The sequence below is a fragment of the Orbicella faveolata genome, unplaced genomic scaffold (assembly GCF_042242905.1).
Source record: "Orbicella faveolata isolate gen_17 unplaced genomic scaffold, um_ofav_v1 contig_34, whole genome shotgun sequence".
Lineage (NCBI taxonomy): Eukaryota > Metazoa > Cnidaria > Anthozoa > Scleractinia > Merulinidae > Orbicella > Orbicella faveolata.
The window spans coordinates 10,828,105-10,847,825 of record NW_028301563.1 but is presented as its reverse complement, the minus strand read 5'-3'; the positions used below and the strand labels follow the sequence as shown (position 1 = coordinate 10,847,825).

Below are 19,721 nucleotides of genomic sequence, written 5' to 3'. Positions count from 1 at the left end.
GTCTTGAAATAAATTTTAAATATCTCGCAAAAAATAAACTTTTTCAACAACTGAAAAAGTTAATTATTTTAAAGTCTCCAAATTTAATTTTCTGTAAAAATGCGAATGCATCTCTTAAAGATTATTTTAAAGTTACCACTCTTAATAACGATGAGAAAGCCAACCAATCAAATAACAGCATCGGAAACGTCGCGCGGTCCGTGGTCGCGGAAATTTGAAAATTTCAATTGCAAATTATACAATGTGATGGAACATTCGTTGCGTAAAGTTGTTCAGTGCTGCATGAACGTTTACCGTCCCATCTATCAGGAAGAATTCTACCTTGAAAGTCGCCCACTGGTCATGGACAAACGTTTAAAGTGTTGGTGAGATATTATCCGTACGTTTTGAACTGTTGCCTACACAAATATCGAGGACAAGAGCTTTTCCTGCAGCAAGTTTACAAGCACGTGCTTTTGATAAAGCAAAGATTACACTGTGTGCTGTCTCCAAGTGATTTTTGAGTTCTCTGTTATTAAGGTAGGGACTGTTCATGCAATTAATGTTAAATTTATACAAACGAAACGTAGCCTCTGTTTTTCGTTCGCGAAATGTCGTACCAAATTTGTAAGAAAATGTTAGTCATGAAGTATTTTAGAAAACGCTCGTCAACCCACTGAAGTTTTTAAAATAAGTAAACAACTTTACATAGAGAGAATGGCGCATGACGTATGATTCTGATAAACGAGTGGCCTTCGATCCAGAACATAAAAGACCAAAGACAATATTCATGCAGGACGCAATATTTTGGAACTTTTGACAACCGACATTCTCTCCATTCATTTCTTTCCCATTTCTGTTGTATTAATTTTATTTGGCCGCATTTTAGTTTTATTTGTCATTCTTGCGCCAGATATCATCCAGAAATTGTTGCTATTCATTTAAAAGCGAGTCGGGACATGGGCCGAGTCGTGCATCTAACAGCATTCAATATTTGTATGTCTGCTTTTCTAGCTAGCCATTGTTGATTATTTTCCGATGGTGTGAAGATAGTCTAGTTTACATTTGAAACTTCCACTTGCCTGATAATTAAATGATGAAATGACTCATCTGCGAAACGACAGGGACTACATGAAGCCCACTTGCTTACTGCGTAAATGAAATAACAAATTGCAAATGAGTCGTCTGAATTAATTGCTCTCTTACTTCTTGTTTCCAGGAATAAGATAACCAGAAAATGGATATCCTAATGCGGCCATCCGTGTTAAGATTACGTCAGGTACGCTTGAAAAATAACCTTTTTGTTTTCATTTCTAGTCTCAGAATTTCTGTTCTCATTCCTGTTTGCTACACCTAGATTGTAAAGTTCGTTCCGTTTTGTTTTGTTTTGTTGTTGTTGTTGCTGTTTTTTTCAAACCAAAAACTAGGCAATGAGGACACGCTTATATAGCGTATTGAACCAATCAGAACACAAAGCGAAACTTTGCACCCAGAGAAAAGCGCGGGAAAATCCACGTAACTACCATGTTTGTTGTTTGGACAAGCATTTTTAACCAATATTCAAATGAAAACTAAATAAAGCACAAATACTAGATCGAACAAGGTTCTTTAAGGCCCGAATGAGTAGGGAACAAGGTGGGGGTCCTCAGTTACTCGATGACGAAAACAGGGATTGTGTGCGGGATCGGCCGCTTCTGTGTGAACAGGCTTAGCTTGTGCTAGTTTATCTTGTAGCATCGTTTTCTGTTCTTTTGGTGCGACTTGAAATATAGTTTTTGGGTTGTTATTTCTCTTCAGTAAAAGATGGTATATATTTTTTTGGTTTTTGAAAAGCCTTTATCACTTATACTGCTCAATTGACCTGTGTACAGTGGTAGTGCTGTGAAGAATCGGTGCCAGTAATGCTGTGCTGTGGCGCATGATGAGTTGAATGGTGTCAGACTGCAGAAAGACCAGGACTTGTCTTGCTAAAAGACGTATTGGTGAGTAAGTTGACGTTGTTTAGTGTTATTTCATGCGATGAACCGTTAAAGTCTCCCATGACCAAAGGATTGTTAACTGAATCAGCCGATGCGAGTTTTTTTTTTGTCGTGCGAACTGAGAGACTTCTGCCATCGGTGAATGCTTGCAAATCGCAAATTCTTGTAAATCTACCTATACACGGGTGATTTGAAATTGTTGTCAGATACTCCCAAAAAGCATGTACTCACCTATTGCGACTAAAATGAAACCCAATCAAACAAACAAACAAGTAACAACGGCCTAATTTTAATATGAATGTGGCAGAAATTAGAAAGGTTTTCAACAAAAATGATGAAAAAAAAATTGTTTATTACACCTCACTCATGATTAATAGTCTGGTCAGGTTTTCATTCGTGTTATGTAACTTGTCACTTATTTATTGCCATATTTTGAGATCAGAGTGAGATTTCTGTGTAGCATTATACTTGAATGTGCATTCAAGTTCTTTTACACCTTCATACATAAACGAATAGAACGACATTTCCAAAATAGTATGCATAAGAGATTTCCGTATATGGCTATACTTTTGTAAAACGTACAATACTGCCGCAGGTCACATTTGAAAAGCAGAACGTCTAAAATTTATCTCGATAGACCAAAACTTTGTTGGAATCTCCGTTGACGTGGAATCTGCTTAGAACGCTCCATTCAAGTTTGGATGACCTTGGATGACCCTCACAAGGCCATGTCCACAAAAGCCGCCATTTTAGTTTTGCATTATATTGCAAATTTAGTAACAAAGCGATTTTTGTTAAAGCAATAGACACTTTGCATAAATGGCGCCTACATAAGGATAAAAATACTTTGTACATCCTAAACCTCGTGTTAATGTTTCCAGACAAAAGGATTTTTCACATGAATGTGAGGCTTAGGATGTTATAAGTATTGTTAGTATCACCCAACTAGTGGACTAATGCAAATCCTGCATTTTGATTGGCTACGCTACTAGGGGACTATTAGTAATAGTCATCGAGTAGCGAAATTGGCGCCATCGAGCGTGACGCTTTCTTTCGTTTTATTCCCAAATAAATATTTCTTCAACTTGCATTTGCTAACTTTATTATTTACCTTTTCTGTCCGACTAGTTGGGTGATACTAAAACAACTAGACCCTTCGCCCTCAAGGGCCACGGGTCAATAGCCCATGAGGCGAAGCCTCATGGGCTATTGACCCGTAGCCCTTGCGGGCTACGGGTCTAATTGTTAATTAATCAAATATCGGCACCATTTATGTGCATCATGTAGCAGCTCTCACAAGGTCCCACATGAATGGCTCGATACCCTTGGACAGAACAATAGAACAAACAACAGAAACAATGCCTCTAGCCCTAAAACAATAACAAGGGACTTAAGAAATCAAAACGGCGACGTCGAGGACAACGTCGATTAAAAAATGAATTTATATTTTACCTATGAATCTCGCGATACTCTAAGGCCATTTTTTTTTTGCTGTTTCTCACTGTCAAGACTATCTCGAAACTGAATCTGGAACACAGCGATAAATTTGAAATTGAAACTTTAAAAATAAGCCGTCGTCGTCCAAGTTCTCCAGAAAACGCAACATTTGGTCACTTCACGTCGTTGTTTTTCAGAGGACGGCAAAGAAATGTACCAAGAATTATAACGCACGAGCACAGCCGTTGTTCTGCTCATTAAACCTTTTGTTTAGAGACGTTCCCGTTCCCGTCGTGGTTTTCTTAAATTCACTAATAACAGCTGCTGCACTATGTGACAAGTACAATTACAAGCTTACAAGAGCTGCTACTATACACTTCCGATTTATGTAAAGAGTCTATCCGGTATCTACAATGAATATTCGGATATTTCAATTTGTTTGTTCGTTTGTTTAAGATAATAAATTGGAAAATAGGAATATTAAAAGTAACGTTATTCTACGTTCGACGCATCCAGCATCATAATTCAAATTTCGAGAAATTGTCCGTCACTTGTGTCAGAATGCAAGCCACGTTTTGTAGGTACTCGTAATTGCCCGTTATCCCGTTTGAAAATGCGATTTCCGCGGAGATGTTTATTTATGTGTTTATTTGTCTTGTATTCATTGTATAAACCCATCATTACGTTCTATAAACGTAGATTATTTCTGCACCGTCTATAGTATCACTGCGAGATTGCATTCCCATCTGTGCATTTTTTTGTACAATTTATTCAATGCAAGCCCATGAAAAGGGAATAAAGTACTGACATGGATTTTTTTTTGTATTTTTTTTTTTTCAGAGTTGCTCAGCTACCAGGTGGGTTCTTCGGGACTCCTCTAGATTCTCGTGGACGATTGATGCCTACTAACATGCAGTGTATTTATTATGTATTACGCCTGCGTGGTATCTGTACTCTGTGCTACATTAGATAAAGAGCAAATGTTATCGTTGCAAGTATATTCATAGAAAATATAAGACTTCAGTTCCAAGACAGTTTCGCTGTAGAAAATCAGAACGTGCTATAGAGAATTTACTTTTCCAGTTTGGATAGAGTTGAGACTGAATTTGTATTTTGGAGGGAGTTAATAAGTCCAATTTGTTACCAAATTACTTATCTTGAGAAACAACTTTCAAAAAAAATCTTAAAGAAGTTTCAAAATACTTGCGATGTATTGATTACTACATGAGGCCAAGTCAAGCGGGCAGCCAGAAATGTCGTGTTTACCTGTCAAGTAATACGGGTAATATTTTCTTGCAATTTTTCGCTCAGCAATGTTGTGTTTTCAGTTGAAAAGAGTTGTTGTGCGTATTATCATCAGTGTTGTAAGTTGCTGCAAAAAGGTTGTACCAAGGAGAACTCGTCGAGTAACGTCCTCGCGCAACATGATGCCGCAACTTATAACATGGCTGTAAATACTCGTGGAAACGCTTTTAACTTACAACACAACATTATTGAGCTACTAGTTGCAAGAAAATATTACCCGTATTACTTGACAGGTAAACAGTAAATTTCTGGTTGCACTTATTTGCTTTTTGAAGGGTTTATATTTCATATTCCATGTTTTGTCTGCAATAACGCGATTAAGTTGTCTTATCCATCGATATGTTTCAAAGAAGTTTACTTGGTTTACACAAAGCTAATTTTTGCCAGAAAGCTATCGGCCAGTTTTGAATTTTTTTGTCAAACGTTTGTCTTTATTGCTTAATTAGCGATTTTTGCGAAAGATTTATTTCGTACATAATTTGGTTTAAAATGGAATTTACATTGATCTTTATAGTTATTGCGGATCTTGTGTACTTAGTTTTAGTTTTCATGGATTTTGCATGTAATATTGCTATTGAACTTTGCAATTAGAGATTTGTGACACCAGAAATAAACTAAATTGATTTTACAACTTGTATATTTAGTTGACACTTTACTAGAGGAAATAAAAGAAACCATTGTTACCAACAAATGAGTCTTGCTTTATTTGAAAGTAATAAAATGAAAATAATAAAGAAACAAAACAAGGAAAATAAATTTTAAAATATTGCGCTTTTAAAGGGGCCTGGAAACTAGTGAAAATGTAGGCTATCTCTTTTACTGTTTTTTGACTATGTAGGGTTGCCGACGCGGGAAAACTTTCTGCACGTTTAAACAGGGTCTAGGAACAAGTCAAAATAAATGCTGGCGTTTGATGGGGCAAATCTGACAGCGAACTGCCCAGATTTTTCCCGCCAAAAGACTTAGTTTATTTTTGACAAATTTCTAGACTCCATTTAAAACAGCAGACTTTTTTCCCGCCAAAAGACTTATTATTTTTGATAAATTTATAGACTCTAAGCGCAGACTTTCTTCCCGCAAAAAGACTTAGTTTTTTTCGACAGCGCAAACGTTTTTCACCAAAAGACTTGTAATTTTATTTGTAAACCTCTTGGCCCATTTTAAGAGCGCGTGTTGACATCTCGCCAAAAGACTCGTGTAGAGAGCTTTCACGTTATTTATTAACTGTATTTGCGTGTGTGAGCTTCGTTATACAGCGCCTTCAATAATGATTCAACAGAACGATGTCATTCTTTCACTCCTGGAAAAAAACAGAAAAATAAACATTAAAATAAAGTTTTTTTTTGAAAAACGATTACTGAATAATGATAACTCTGTCGTAAACTGTCTGTCTTAAACTGGCCTAACAGTAGCAAAATTCAAATTTTGTCTTGAATTTTACTCCAAACATCTTGCGGACAAGACAGTTTGTAACGTATAATTCAAACAATTCTTGAGTATGAAGCTCACACTTGTAAGTCTTCTTAACTATTCTGGCGTTGTGCAACAAGTCAAGCACAGTAGCATATCACTAAATGATTATAAATTTTTAAGTATGAACTTATTCGAATATTTAGGTTTATCTCAGTTAAAAACGAAATATTGACGTGAAGTAATTAAAAGCAAAAACGCGCCACAAAAGGTGATTTTCAAAGAGGCCGTCACATATTTGTGAATTAACAGTTGCTGGAAATTTAAGAAAAATAAATTCGACTAGTGTTTTGTTGGCTACTTATCGTACAGCTTCTTAAATTATTTGGGTATGCAAGACATATAACCCTAGAATTAATACAGACAAGCGTTTGACGGCTAGATTGTAGAATACTGGGTCACTCATTTACATCTCATTGAATTTGAATGGTTTCTTTAGTTTCTACATGGTTCGTTCTCAGAAGACTTGAGGGATATGTTAATAACTGGCCCGGTATTGTACAATCGCTCCAGTTTGACTGCAATAATATCATGACCACCGTACTACGTGCATTTATTCATCAACGAGCGAAATTTCACTGACTGAGGATATTTTGCATTTTCAAGTACATAATTTGACATGTTTTGTGTCCCAGGTGCGAAACTAAAATGTAAAGTTAATGAGACGATATGTCAAAGACAAGAGTAGGAGCAAAGTTCCTTTTACAGTGCCTGTTAATGTTTTACAGAGATTATCAGATGAAGTGGAGAAATTTTTTGACATTTTAACTATCATTCTCTCTAATTTCTCCTTAAATTTGCCACATATGTCGTTAGGCCGCGAAAATCTCCGAAACTCGTCTTTTGATTATTTCAAGAAGACGCGATCTGATTGCAAACAATAACACGTTATACCTCATTCCCGCGGCCATTATTCCACTTTCTATTCTGAAATTTTGTTATCCTTGCATTCTATTATATTACTCTTCACTCCTTAAAGCTGGTCAAACGAGTTACAAAAAAGGAGCTTCCTCAGTCCAAAGTAAAAATATCACTAGAAACAATACGTGAAATAGAAACCCATTCAACTCTTTTTTCATGGTCAACATGGCTTGCGTCAGGGATCGCGGGCGCGTGCGCCCAACGACGACGTCGCGCAACATGGCGGCCATACTCCAGCTAATTCCAAGTCTTGGTTTACAGCGTACGTCTTTGATATTTGACATCCATGTTATGCTCAATTGATACCTGTCAAAACAAGGTATCGGCTGGCCAGTAGACGTCACTATATCGCAGGCTCAGGTTTATAGTTCATCGAGGTCATCTGCTTTGTTTAAAGGTGACCGCTGACCAAGCACTTGTTACCCTCGGTAACTTCGAACTCTCGATAACTCGGACCTCCCGCTAACTTGAAGCAATTTTCGTTTCCCTTCAGGACGATTTTCTATATAATCTTACCCTCGATAACTCGAACCATGTCTGTCAATACGTGACAAGTCAAAACAAACAGTGTACTGTAGTCCGTGTGAACTTTTTTCTTTCTTTTACTTTACACAAAACGTGTCAGTTCAGTTCAGGTTCCGCTACTTTTCACAAAGTGTCAATTTTCCAAATCCCTTAATTTTCTTTGATTTTGAAATATTCTATTTTCCCATTACCATTACCTGACCTGAGGCAACCATGACAATGTAAGCTTACGAGTCTCGATTTATTCGGAATTAGTTCCCCTGAAAGTTGTAACTACTTCGAAGTTTTTTTCCAAAAAAAAATACAAGTAATTTTAAGCGAATTTTAAGCGAGGATATGTGACGTCGTTTCTTATCGATAACAATAAGGCATTAAAATAAACAAAAATGTAATTAATTATAAGTAAATATTGTTAACTTACCATGAGAGAATGCTGTTGTCAGCGTGATAACAGTTTGAACCGCTGCGAAGAGAAGAAATACAATTAATAAAATATAATCATGAAAAAAGCCAATCACCTGCAGATTTAATAGGAAAAACATCGGCTTATGCTTTTAGGTACTTTCATTCAACATTGTTTTAAAGTCTTTGTTAAACCAACTTACACAAGCTTTTCCCATCCAAAATTCAGATTTCCTACACCAATTTACTGAGCTGAATCGATAACCTTTGTTTCGCGGTTGCTCATCATAACGGTGTCGAATCACTGTGCGTCAGTATTAAGCATTATTAAGCGCAACGTATAGGGGTTGATTGCCGCCATAGATGTTTAAAATTTAACGGCATCACAGACCCCTTTCCTTAGTATTTTTTAACCTCCACAAAAGCTATATTTCAATAAGGTCGCCTCTAGTGTTGCCTCTAGTGTTGCCATGGTAACTTCTGCGTCGTGATGATAATTTTGTCAATGTGTTGTAGAACATTTTACAAACTGTATCGATTTATAAAAGTGCGGGAACTCACACATTCTTAGCTTAACCTTGTTTCAGTTCTCAAACCCCAATACTAATGCTGTATCCCGGTGAACCAGAATGTCCCTGGGTAACTTTAAATTAACTAGAACTTGAAGAATTAGAATTCCTTTTGAATATGGAAATCATACTAACGTACCAAAGACAAGTCAAAAACACGTCAATACCATAGCCTTTGGGTGGGGAGGGGTGGGGAGTTGCACGTTATCTAAATTCAGATCCTTCTGATCCGTCACAGCTTGAATTAAAATTTTTTCAACCCGGTATTCCCCTCTTTTACGTCGTCTCTGTGTTCTTATAAGATAGGCCCTTTGCACGATCTGGTCACCTGGTACAAAATCACACATGCTGGAACGCAAGTTGCACTGTGGGACTTCCAAAACAAAGGCAGGTCAAGGTGGACTGGTGTGAGTTGTTTTGTTTTGGAAGTCCCACTGTGCAAACTTGCGTCCCAGCATGTGTGATTTTGTACCATGTGACCGGCCCGGTTACCGGATTGTGCAAAGGGCTTCTTGTTTCCTAGATATGGCAAAAGATTCAACTGAAAATCACTTACCGGCCGCAAACAGCCAATCATCAACTTAACGTACTTCACAAGCTTCATGCGCTGTGTCTGCAAGTCTTGTACCGTGTGAAAGAAAAAAAGAAAATTAGTCGCTAAGATTACATCTTGAGCTATAACGGTAGAGTATTTTCACCAACATTACACTATTTCCGAAAATAAACTCCCCAAACACCAGCCCACATAACAAGTACCCCCCCCCCCCCCCTCAAAAAAAAGGCAAAATGTAAGCTCAGGGGTCGAAAATTAGATTTGGCTCTTAAAGTGAAATATAACTTCTTCCAAATGTAAGCCAGCTATTGCAGAATTTGTTCGATTTTTATGTCTCCATAGATTTGTGATGTTCCTACAACTGTTCAGTGAACTGTAGAATATAAATGCCTTCGTGCTTCATGTCCGTGGCTGTGGAGGTTTACCCTATACTTCAATGCTCTTAACGTTTCTCATTCAAAAGTCACTTCGAAATATGAATCAAAATATATTTGAAACACAAAATCTTTTTCCAAAATAATCCCCCACCAAAAAAGTTTTTAAAGAAATACGATGCCAAGGCTTATTGTGGAGATTTTACGATACAATGGTCCCAAATTAAATACTGTTGCGTTCAAAAAGATTTTAATGCCATACTTACTGAAAATGCTTACTATAGTCTTCTACACTTCGCCTTTTTAAAACTGTTGTTTACAGTCTATCTGAAAAATGAAAAGATTGTACATCAATTTTGTCCTGGAGAAAGAGTTGTTTGCCTCAACATAAACAACGTTCTCCGTGTCTCCGTTAGTCGCCGGTTGGGAAGCGGCGTTGAAAACTTACACCAAGAATGTTAACAAATATCAATTGGTTTAGAATTTATTTCTATAATTCTACCAACAGGAGAAGCATCCTTCGAAGACTTAACTGTTATGCTCAGAGATAAAAAGCTCTGCTCGCAACTTCCATTGTAAACCCCGTGTGTCTTACCTTCGAGTCAGTCTACACTGGCTTATCTCGTTCAGTGCCGTTTCATTATCCATAATTTCGCTTTGGAGCATTTCTCCTTTCCATTATACTTACGCCAGTCGTCTTGTTTACCAGCTTTGTGTGGCAAACGTTCATCTTCTTTGCAGAAACATAAACCAGAGACCAACGAAGGTCATGGCAAGTCGGAGTTGCGATGAATAATTATCAGCGCAAGCGTGCGCTCTTTGAATTAAATCTACAATTCAAATTTGTAATCATAATTGATCAAAACAACAGCATGCATCGAACTGAAAATTTGCGTCACATTTATCCCCGATCCGATTAAATGATAGATTTTAACGAAGTTTCAGATTTCGGAGGCTACAGTGGCGACTGACATATACTGGAAGAGGGAATGCACAGGAACAGAAAAGAAATGTAATAAATTAAAGGCGAATGAAGAAAAATGCTTATTAATCAGTAAGATAAGACTTTCGTGGACCACGAAATCCTGGAAACGTATCCAGATAATGAAGGAGTTGTTAGATTTATGCGTTATCCGATTTCATTCCCGCTTTGGGATCGTTCATTCCTCTTGTTTCTTCCACCTCCAAAAGAAATCGACTGGTTTGGCAAGCGAGCTTTTATTCAGATCCAGAAAGATGCCTGTCATCCGTCAAAACCGGAGGGAGCTGATGGCCTTGTGAGAGCGACCAACGGAGGAAATTTCATCGTGATTATCCCTGACGAAAACAATCCGAGCGCAGCATGTACGCTGTTCAGTCTCTCCAAGAATAACTACAATGGATGGCTGCCAACAAAGCACATCGAGTGGATTGTCCGAAGGAAAGTTACCGCTACGTTCAACCAGTATTTGGCAAGCATGGTCGAAGGTTACGAGAAATACTTCAAGCAAAAATAATTTTTTTAGTGAAATTTGACCTGATTCACGTTGCTATGAAAACAAAGGACAATATAGCATCTTTCAGTAGCTGAGATAGTTGTCTTGTATTGCCAATACGAATGTAACCAAACCACTCATAAACATCATTGTAATCGATTGTATCGCAATACAGTAAATATTTTGGCAATAACGTAGTGTTTAAAGATCTTTTAGATCAGACTTGACAATAGCATAACTTTGCTACAAATGAACAAGAGGACCTCAGGTGGCTTGAACAAAGGAATTCAGATGGTTCTTTAGACCTTTCCCGCATTCCAACAAGCAATAGCGCCGAGTCGAGGTCAGCGTGGACAAAAATACAACAAATGTATGAAAATGTCCACCCCAACCTCGCTCTGGTGCTATTGTTCGTACGCACTGAAGTGGAATGCGGGAAAGATCTAAATGATTGAAGACCTGGCAAAACATTGAGTTGATGCAGTTGCGTAAGATGTAAATCTTTAACAAACCATTTTACACGGCACGCACATTCTAAGATTAAAACTTTTTTAATGCCAGTTTTCTTAGAAAAAGTAAAGCCTCAGTACTAACCAAATGTAAAAGTCTTGACCGTGGCTTTGTTTTCAATTTACAAGAACACTCAAGAAGCAGGGAGAAATACTCGTTCTCCGCTCGTGTTTCACTTACTTGCTTGTATTCTTTATATTTAACAATATGATTATGAGCTTAAGATTTCTATTTATACAATAGAGTGTTTCTGTCGAGGAACTATAAGCTAATAGTTGCTCCGCGGAAATTTGATGTTCTTCGAGGGTGAATTTACCTAATTTTCTGTTTTAATTATCTTTTTTGTAACTAAGAGTTTTTTCCTATTTGGGTAATAAAGCGCGTGTTGTTGTAGAATATAGCTGCTGCATTTTTTAGTAGTTTTTAGTAGTATCTTTTGTAGTGTTTCGCTTGTTTGTTTTACTGCCTAACTTGATAATAATAATAACGATAATAATAATAATAATAATAATAATAATATATTTTTTTAATAATATCAAACTTTATTGAATACTATTTCATAAAAACTTGAATCTTACATGCATCTGGCAAAAATTTAGAAATTCTGTTCTTCCTTAAGTTTTTTCTCTAAAATAATTTCTGTAATAATAATAATAAAAGACAATAATTTACAACACAGTCCTAAGAAAATACGCGCGCTGATTGGTTAAAAATCACAGTGTTTTCATTAAACAATTAGATTATGAACTTGAGATTTCTATTTAAACAATAGAGTGTTTCTGTTGAAGAACTATCTGTTGATAGTTGCCCCTGAGGAAATTTGATGTTCTTAAAACAAATATTTGCCCGAGAAGCGAAGCTTCGATGGCAAATATGCTAGTTTTAAGAACATCAAATCTCCAAGGGGCAACTATCAGACCGATATATAGTTCCGAGACATAAACACTCTATCGTCTTTATTGTTCATCACTAAATTTTCTTCCTCGCGCCAGTTCAAAAATCATATCGAATTACTTTCAACTTTTTTAGATGAAAGCCGTGAAAGCCATATGTAAAATTTAGATTTCATTTGTCTATTTTTTTTTTTATAAGCTGGCTTGTTTACAGAAAATTTTTCACGGACGGGTACTCTCGATCCGGGTATTTTCCTCGGACGGGCACTATGGGCTGATAGTGTCTCTCTGCGGATGAACACTATCGCGTTACGTGATCAATTTAAACCAATAAGAATCGGAGAAAATTTAGTGATGAACTATAACGCGTGATAGTATACGAGGGTGAAGCCCAAGTCAACTATCACGCATAGAAATCGAGAGTGAATAGTCTAATTGTTTTAGTATAAACCTACTAGTCGTTCAGAAATTTAATCTCAATCCTCTTCAAAGACACTTCGAAAACACAAAGCTGTTACGCTACTCACTATCTATCACAGAGTAGATAGTGAGTGGCGTAGCCAATCAGAAAACGGCATTGTGATAGAACGCTAGTACAGTCAAACCTGTATATAACGGTCACCCTTGGGAAATGGCCAGGTGACCGTTATATACAGGTGACCGCTATACGCAGGTCAACTGAACAGTAAATATAAGGGACGATTTTTGGGAGATTGTTCAGTGATCGTTATACACAGGGTGACCGCTATATACAGGACCGTTATATGCAGGTTTGACTGTAGATTTATACCAATAAAGATTATGAGCTCGAGATTTCTATTGCGCGATAGCTGACTAGGGCGCAGCCCGAGTTAACTATCACGCATAGAAATCGAGAGCAAATAATCTAATTGTTTTAGTATAAATCTACTAGTCGTGCAAAACTTCATCTAAATCCTCTTCACAGACGCTTCAAAAACGCCAAGAAACGGCCGTCATTTTGTTAACAAGGGCACACTGCTACGCTACTCACTATCTATCACAGAATAGATAGTGAGTAGAGTAGCCAATCAGAGAACGACATTCGTGAGAGAACGCTAGTAGATTTATACTAAAACTCGATAGAAACACAGTACATGCTATCTATTTCCGAAATAATAATCATCATCATCATCATCATCATAAAATATTCTATGGCGTCAGTATCCAAATGTTCAAAAGCGTTTTGCAATAACTATCAGCGAAAATCTAAAACACTTAATCTAACAATTAAAAAGATTGGTCGAAAATAAATTGCAAAAAGGCCTTTTTTTAAAAAAGAAAAGAAACGTTCTGAGTCTATTTTTAAAGACGATGCGTAAATTGAATCAGAATTCATGTTAGCCTGAGACTCCCTTGTCTTTTTGCTCGGTGGGAGACAAGAGGAAAATAATCTGCTCACACCAACTCGATTTCCTATCGTACATGCGCGAACTACACCAGCATGCCGAACGTGTCGTGCATTGTCATGCAAAACGTATTTTTAGTCATCTTGCGGTCAATTGTGGTGAATTCAGGTGAATTACTTGAATTCCGGCTTTTCCGCCGTTTACTACAGAAATTTCGCAAACGTCTACGAGGTAACCAGCGACTAAAAAACTGACGAATTAAACTAAAACTGGCTTCATTCAAGACCATGCTGTTCAGCACCTGCTTCGGAAACTGATGGACAACATGTTGTTAAAGAATTTTAAACTATCAACCCTCACATCACGTGCCTTTGACAATGAAGAGCTTGTTGAATTCGATTAATATACAGCAATAGATTCTGGAACTGTCAAAATAGCCTTCGAACGCAGACGTATTTCCGGCTGTCGCTTGTCTCCGACGTAATGACTTTTGTTTATCCTTGGCTAATCAGATTCCATGATAGAATGAAACTCGAGTGCTCCTCGTAGCGAATACCTCGCGCAGTGATTCTGGGGCTACTTAAGCTAAGCTGTGATTGACTTAAAATCCCTACGTCACAGAAATCGTTTCCTGGCTCGGGTTCGCAGACGTTATTTTCGGCGGAGACAAGCGACAGCCGGAAATACGTCTGCGTTCGCAGGCTACTGTGAAAACAGCAAAAGATCAAAGATTACCAGTTATTCGTCGGACACAAGTTTTAAATCGTGACGATCGAACCCTTGTCAGTGCAGTGTTGCCAATTGCAATTTTTAGCCAACCACGGGGTAGCAGATATTGTCGGCAGTCTTGTAAACGGACAACGACTTGAATCTTATCTGCCATGCTTTAGTTTTAAACCGGTTAAAACTTGTCAAAAGCCGGTATTTTTCATTTATTCTTTCCAGATTCTGGACGAGCGGTTGCGAGCAGAGGTTTCCTCTAATCTCTGACCGAGCAGAACTCTGTCTCGCAGCGCATGCACGCACGTATTTTTTGCTTCGGCGAATAATTGTTTAACATAATTGATGGAATTATTCTGGCATTTTGATTGGTTCTTACCTATGATCAATTAGAGGACAGACGCTTAGAGACGTCCTTAACCTTTTTTTTTTCGTTATCATATCAAACAAATAGATTTCATGTTGCCGCTCGTCTGTTTAGGAATAGATCGCAGAAGACGTCAAAATGTGGTAAGAACCTCAGTAACATACTCGGCTATGTACATTTTTTTTTTGTTCTTACCACATTTTGACGTCTTCTGCGATCAATTACTGAACAGACGCACGGCAACATGGAATCTATTTGTATAATCGAGATTTTTACGTGACTTTGTATTGATTTGGCTCGAAAGGCGCGTGACAGAGTGATTATTGTCTTATTCAAGGTTGATTTGATTATCGAACTCATTTTACTCATCCGTTGCTTCTAGCTGCTTTTCAGTCGGCCGGAGAACAAAGACCCAACTGAGATTGAACACTTTGAAAAACTATAAGGTATGAAAACTTTGATGCCGACGTACCTCAGTTACTCCGTGTTCTAGCCTAGAGGTGACTCTTTAAGTTTGGCGTCATTAGGGGTGGTGAATGGTCCTTTAAAAAGCCATGGTCTCGCAAAATTTTCGCCGAATTTCACGGGTCTCGCAGTCTCGTTTTTTAGCGGTTATGTGCGTCTCGCAGTCTCAATTTTTCTCACAAAGCTGTCTCGCAGTCTCGATTGTTTTCAAGGCTAAGAAAGTCGTCAAGTACCGATTTGTCTATTCTTTTATAAAGTTAAATGACATCACAACATCTTAGAACCTGAACGTCTTGAGTTCGCATTTAAAACACTTTAAAGTCTCGGTCTCGTAATTGAAGAAATCAAAATGTCTCGGGCTTGCAAAGAAAAACGCTAATCTCTTCGTCTTGCAAAGTCTCGCATTTACCATTCGCCACCCCTGTCATTGAATAACTCAAAATATTTTGCATGTTTGGAACACTTGGTGTGTGCCGATCCGCGCGTTTGAGCGAATTCGAGCCCGAATATTTGGCTTCTTGCGCAGGGATACGTATTTTCTGGTCAGGATTTCGTTTTGGATGTCTAATTAGGATCCCCAGTCAGAATTTTTGGTCAGAATTTCGAGTCAGGGTCTTAAGTCAGGATATCATTTCAAGCCCAGGTTCGGTCATCCGTTCAGAAGTCACAATTATTCAGTCACAATTCTTTCTTATTTTAGTAACATTTCAGTTATATCAATAGGTGAATATCTACTAATATCTAAGTCAGTAATATAATGGCATGAGGCTAATTTAGTGAACTCTTTTACACAACAGTCCGTTCCATCTTGACTTTATTTACAAGCTGCAAACACAGGCATCGATATTATATAGGCATCATTCAAATTTTCAAACAACTGCGATTTTTTTAATTTTTTGGAAAGCGAACTTGACTTGCAGATGTTGCGCGCATGAAACATGATCCCTAGAGTTCCGCATGATTTCACGCAAAACTTATCATTAGCGGCAAGCAGTTCGCTTGTCGTTCGTCGCTTTTTTTTAGGGACAAACAAACAAACAAAAAAGTCAATCATTCTTTCGTATTTTAGTAATTGAAAGTTTTTGTTTGGGCCAATAAATTATATATGATATTTATTACAGCCGATGTTTTAAATTCTGGACGCTTTGACTCGATTTCGTTTTGTGAAAAATTTAAAATTAACTTTTAATTGGTTTCCACTGGGTTTCCAGTGCTCTCAAATTTTCATTTTCACTAGCCAAAATGGCTAGTGAAGCGCAAAATCCACTAGCCCAAATGGAACTTTTACTAGTCTGTGGCGAGTTGGCTACCGTTAGTCTCGAACCCTGGAATACGATTAATACGTGACATTATGCTGTTGGCCATTGCGTTACAATTTTAGCCGTTTATAAGACAATTTATGAGAATGCTTCGAAAATTACTCTAAATGCTACGTGTAGAAAACAATTTGAATAAAATGCCTTACCTTACCTAAAGAGAATTAGGCAAGTTTTACTTTCTGGCGGTTTGCTTCCTCTAAAGAGAATTTCTCTTCAGGGGAAGCAAACCGCCAGAAAGTAAAACTCGCCTAAATGGCTTTAAACCAACTCCAGGAACCCAGAGCCATCAAAATAACGCAATGTAAACATAAGGTAAGCCATTTTATCCAAATTATTTTCTACACGTAGCATTTAGAGTAATTTTCGAAGCATTCTCATAAATTGTCTTATAAACGGCTAAAATTGTAACGCAATGGCCAACAGCATAATGTCACGTATTAATCATATTCAACGTCTGGGCCGCCTGTGTTAAACTTCAGAATTTCTTACGATACCTTCTGAATTGTTTTTCTCCCAAAATCCATCTTCAGGATCTTTGAAATCGTTTTCAATTTGTCCTAGATGAGAATCTCGGCCATTTCGAAGCGAATTCATTTGATCGCGCCAAAATCGTCATGCTGGCCATACTGCTGCATATTGTAATTGGAGAGTATTTTTTGACCTTGAAATGCTGCTCGAAGATGGCGAAATCCGAACTCGTGGTTGGGAGACCTTGAAATCCTGCTCGAAGATGGCGAAGCGCGAACCTTGAAACGCGAACAAGAATCTTGAAATGCTGTTAGAAGATGGCGAAACGCGAACTCGTGGCCGCGAGAACCTTGAAATCAAGAATTTCATGTACCCGACACCACTCGAGCCGTTTTGTGAGCCCGCGTTCCTTGCCCCACGTTACCCGAGACCACCGTGCGTGCCTAGTTTCATCAAATCGAGAACGTTTCGCATACTACCAACACATTTCTTACTTTTTTGAAATTCCTTGTATGTATACACGCGGGGAATCCTAAGGTGCCTCTTCGGGTTTTGGCCTCTGGGCCAAAACCCTGCGGGGGCAATAACTGTTTCTCGAATTGCGTTACAATACTGAGTTCTGCAATGTTTCGAAATACATTTTGCTTTTTTGATTGAGAGGCATGTACTAAACAAGAGACTACCATCCGAGAGAACGCATCCCACGCATGGGCATCTTCAGATGATAATCTTTTTTAATCTAATTTTAGCGCGTGGTCACACTTCAAGGCTGTTTTAGGAAAGACACCCGACTGGTCAATTTAAATGACGTTAAAATTTCATTTAACTTTAAAAGTTAATTGAATATGCAAAAAATTGCGCCTGGATTTACGGAGTGCAGGAGCAAGTGAAATTCTACTTGTCCTGCGCTTTGAAAGAGCTTTCCAAAGAGATCTTTTTCTCTTTAATCCGTTCAGTACCTTTCGAGAAACGACATTCGGGGGGGTTTGAATGCAACTCTTGTCAGCAGCCATGGCGCCTCATGTGAATCAGTCACGTAGAGAAATGACAAGACGTATTTTCGAAGTAGACTTAGGATAAGCACATAATCTCTTTACTAAAACCTGAGCTACCGAAATGAATGAAACTATCAAAACAACCAAAACCCTGACTGTCCTGGATTTCTAGCCACGATCTTGGCTAACAGTTATAATTGGCATTTTTTGTCATTCTGTAATCAGTCAATTTTCGGCAAGTCAACAAAAAAAAAAGTAGATTAGAAGACTGCCATATTCAAATTCTAGTCCTCTAGCATCCTGGCCGGGCCGCCATTTTGATCGACATATAAAAACTAACATGAAATTTTAAGAAAACAGACCTAGCACCATGTGACTCCAAATACGCGCGATGGTTTGATTTTTTACGCCTAACAGCTGAACGTTTTGCCTGTTTTCGACCAGCAGTTTACCCCCTTGAGACGCTCTAATACAGTTTGATCCTCCATAACAAAAGCAGCGTCTCTTTGGTTCATTAGTCTCATTGCTAATGCAAATTTTCCGAATTTTTCAACAGCATAGCGTCTTCATCCAGGACTTATTCAGCTGCCTTGAGTGTTCAATCCACGAAAAAGTATGCAGTCCAAAGAAGACTTTTCCACCACTTTTTCGTACGAGAAGGAAATCGAGAGAGCCAAGTGGTACAAAGATGACCTGGATAAAGGTGGTTGGAAAGAGGTGCACAGAAGTCCTGGCCGCGTATATTGGATTAAAACCTTCCCCGAAGACGAGGTCCCGATAACAATGCTTGCTTCGATCGACCTTCCATTATCGGCGGAGATGTACATGGAAATTTTAGACCCGAAAAACCAGGATAAACGAGATAAGTGGGATAAGACTTTCGTGGATCACGAAATCCTGGAAACGTATCCAGATAATAAAGGAGTTGTTAGATTTATGCGTTATCCGATTTCATTCCCGCTTTGGGATCGTTCATTCCTCTTGTTTTTTCCACCTCCAAAAGAAATCGACTGGTTTGGCAAACAAGCTTTTATTCAGATCCAGAAAGATGCCTGGCACCCGTCAAAACCGAAGGGAGCTGATGGCCTTGTGAGAGCGACCAACGGAGGAAATTTCATCGTGATTATCCCTGACGAAAACAACCCAAGCGCAACGTGTACGCTGTTCAGTCTCTCCAAGAATAACTACAATGGATGGCTGCCAGCAAAGCACATCGAGTGGATTGTCGGAAGGAAAGTTCCCGCTTCGTTCGACCAGTTTTTGGCAAGTATGGTCGAGGGTTACGAGAAATACTTCAAGCAAAAATAACTTTTTTGGTGAAATTTGAACTGATTCAGTGCTTCAATAGCTGTTATATTTGAACGGCGTTTCTACAGAAACAAGGACAATATAGTATCATTTAGTACCTGAGATAATTGTCTTTTATTGTCTCTATGTATCTGACCAAACTACTTATAGACGTCATTGTAATCGACTGTATCACAATACCGTAAATATTTTCACAATAAACGCAAGGGTTAAAAACTTGTTCCTCGTGCTTTATTCGGGCTCGGGTGAGGAAGGGTGGAGGGGGGGGGGGGGGGGGGAAAGGGAGAGACGGGCTGTTATATATTTTGGTGGGATACTGT

At 38.2% G+C, this 19,721-nt stretch overlaps 2 protein-coding genes and 2 long non-coding RNA genes across 4 annotated transcripts; 3 read left to right on the top strand and 1 right to left on the bottom strand.

Moving 5' to 3' along the window:
• Nucleotides 1-229: 229 nt before the first annotated feature.
• Nucleotides 230-5,390, top strand: LOC149104756 (uncharacterized). The gene is made up of 4 exons (XR_016201285.1): nucleotides 230-519; nucleotides 1,199-1,258; nucleotides 1,851-1,961; nucleotides 4,236-5,390. It is a non-coding gene; the product is annotated as an uncharacterized LOC149104756 (long non-coding RNA).
• Nucleotides 5,378-9,335, bottom strand: LOC110065635 (uncharacterized). Its single transcript, XR_016201279.1, has 3 exons — nucleotides 9,144-9,335; nucleotides 8,038-8,079; nucleotides 5,378-6,000 (listed from the first exon to the last, which is right to left on the bottom strand). It is a non-coding gene; the product is annotated as an uncharacterized LOC110065635 (long non-coding RNA).
• A 948-nt stretch (nucleotides 9,336-10,283) lies between these two features.
• On the top strand, nucleotides 10,284-11,081 carry LOC149104755 (uncharacterized). Its single transcript, XM_089272259.1, has 2 exons — nucleotides 10,284-10,290; nucleotides 10,574-11,081. The coding sequence occupies exons 1-2, from the start codon at nucleotides 10,284-10,286 to the stop codon at nucleotides 11,008-11,010; spliced, it is 444 nt and encodes a 147-aa protein (XP_089128385.1). The 3' UTR covers nucleotides 11,011-11,081.
• A 4,006-nt stretch (nucleotides 11,082-15,087) lies between these two features.
• Nucleotides 15,088-19,617, top strand: LOC149104754 (uncharacterized). The gene is made up of 2 exons (XM_089270983.1): nucleotides 15,088-15,292; nucleotides 18,650-19,617. Exon 2 carries the CDS (start codon nucleotides 18,709-18,711, stop codon nucleotides 19,399-19,401), a length of 693 nt encoding a protein of 230 aa, XP_089127109.1. The 5' UTR covers nucleotides 15,088-15,292; nucleotides 18,650-18,708; the 3' UTR covers nucleotides 19,402-19,617.
• Nucleotides 19,618-19,721: the final 104 nt, after the last annotated feature.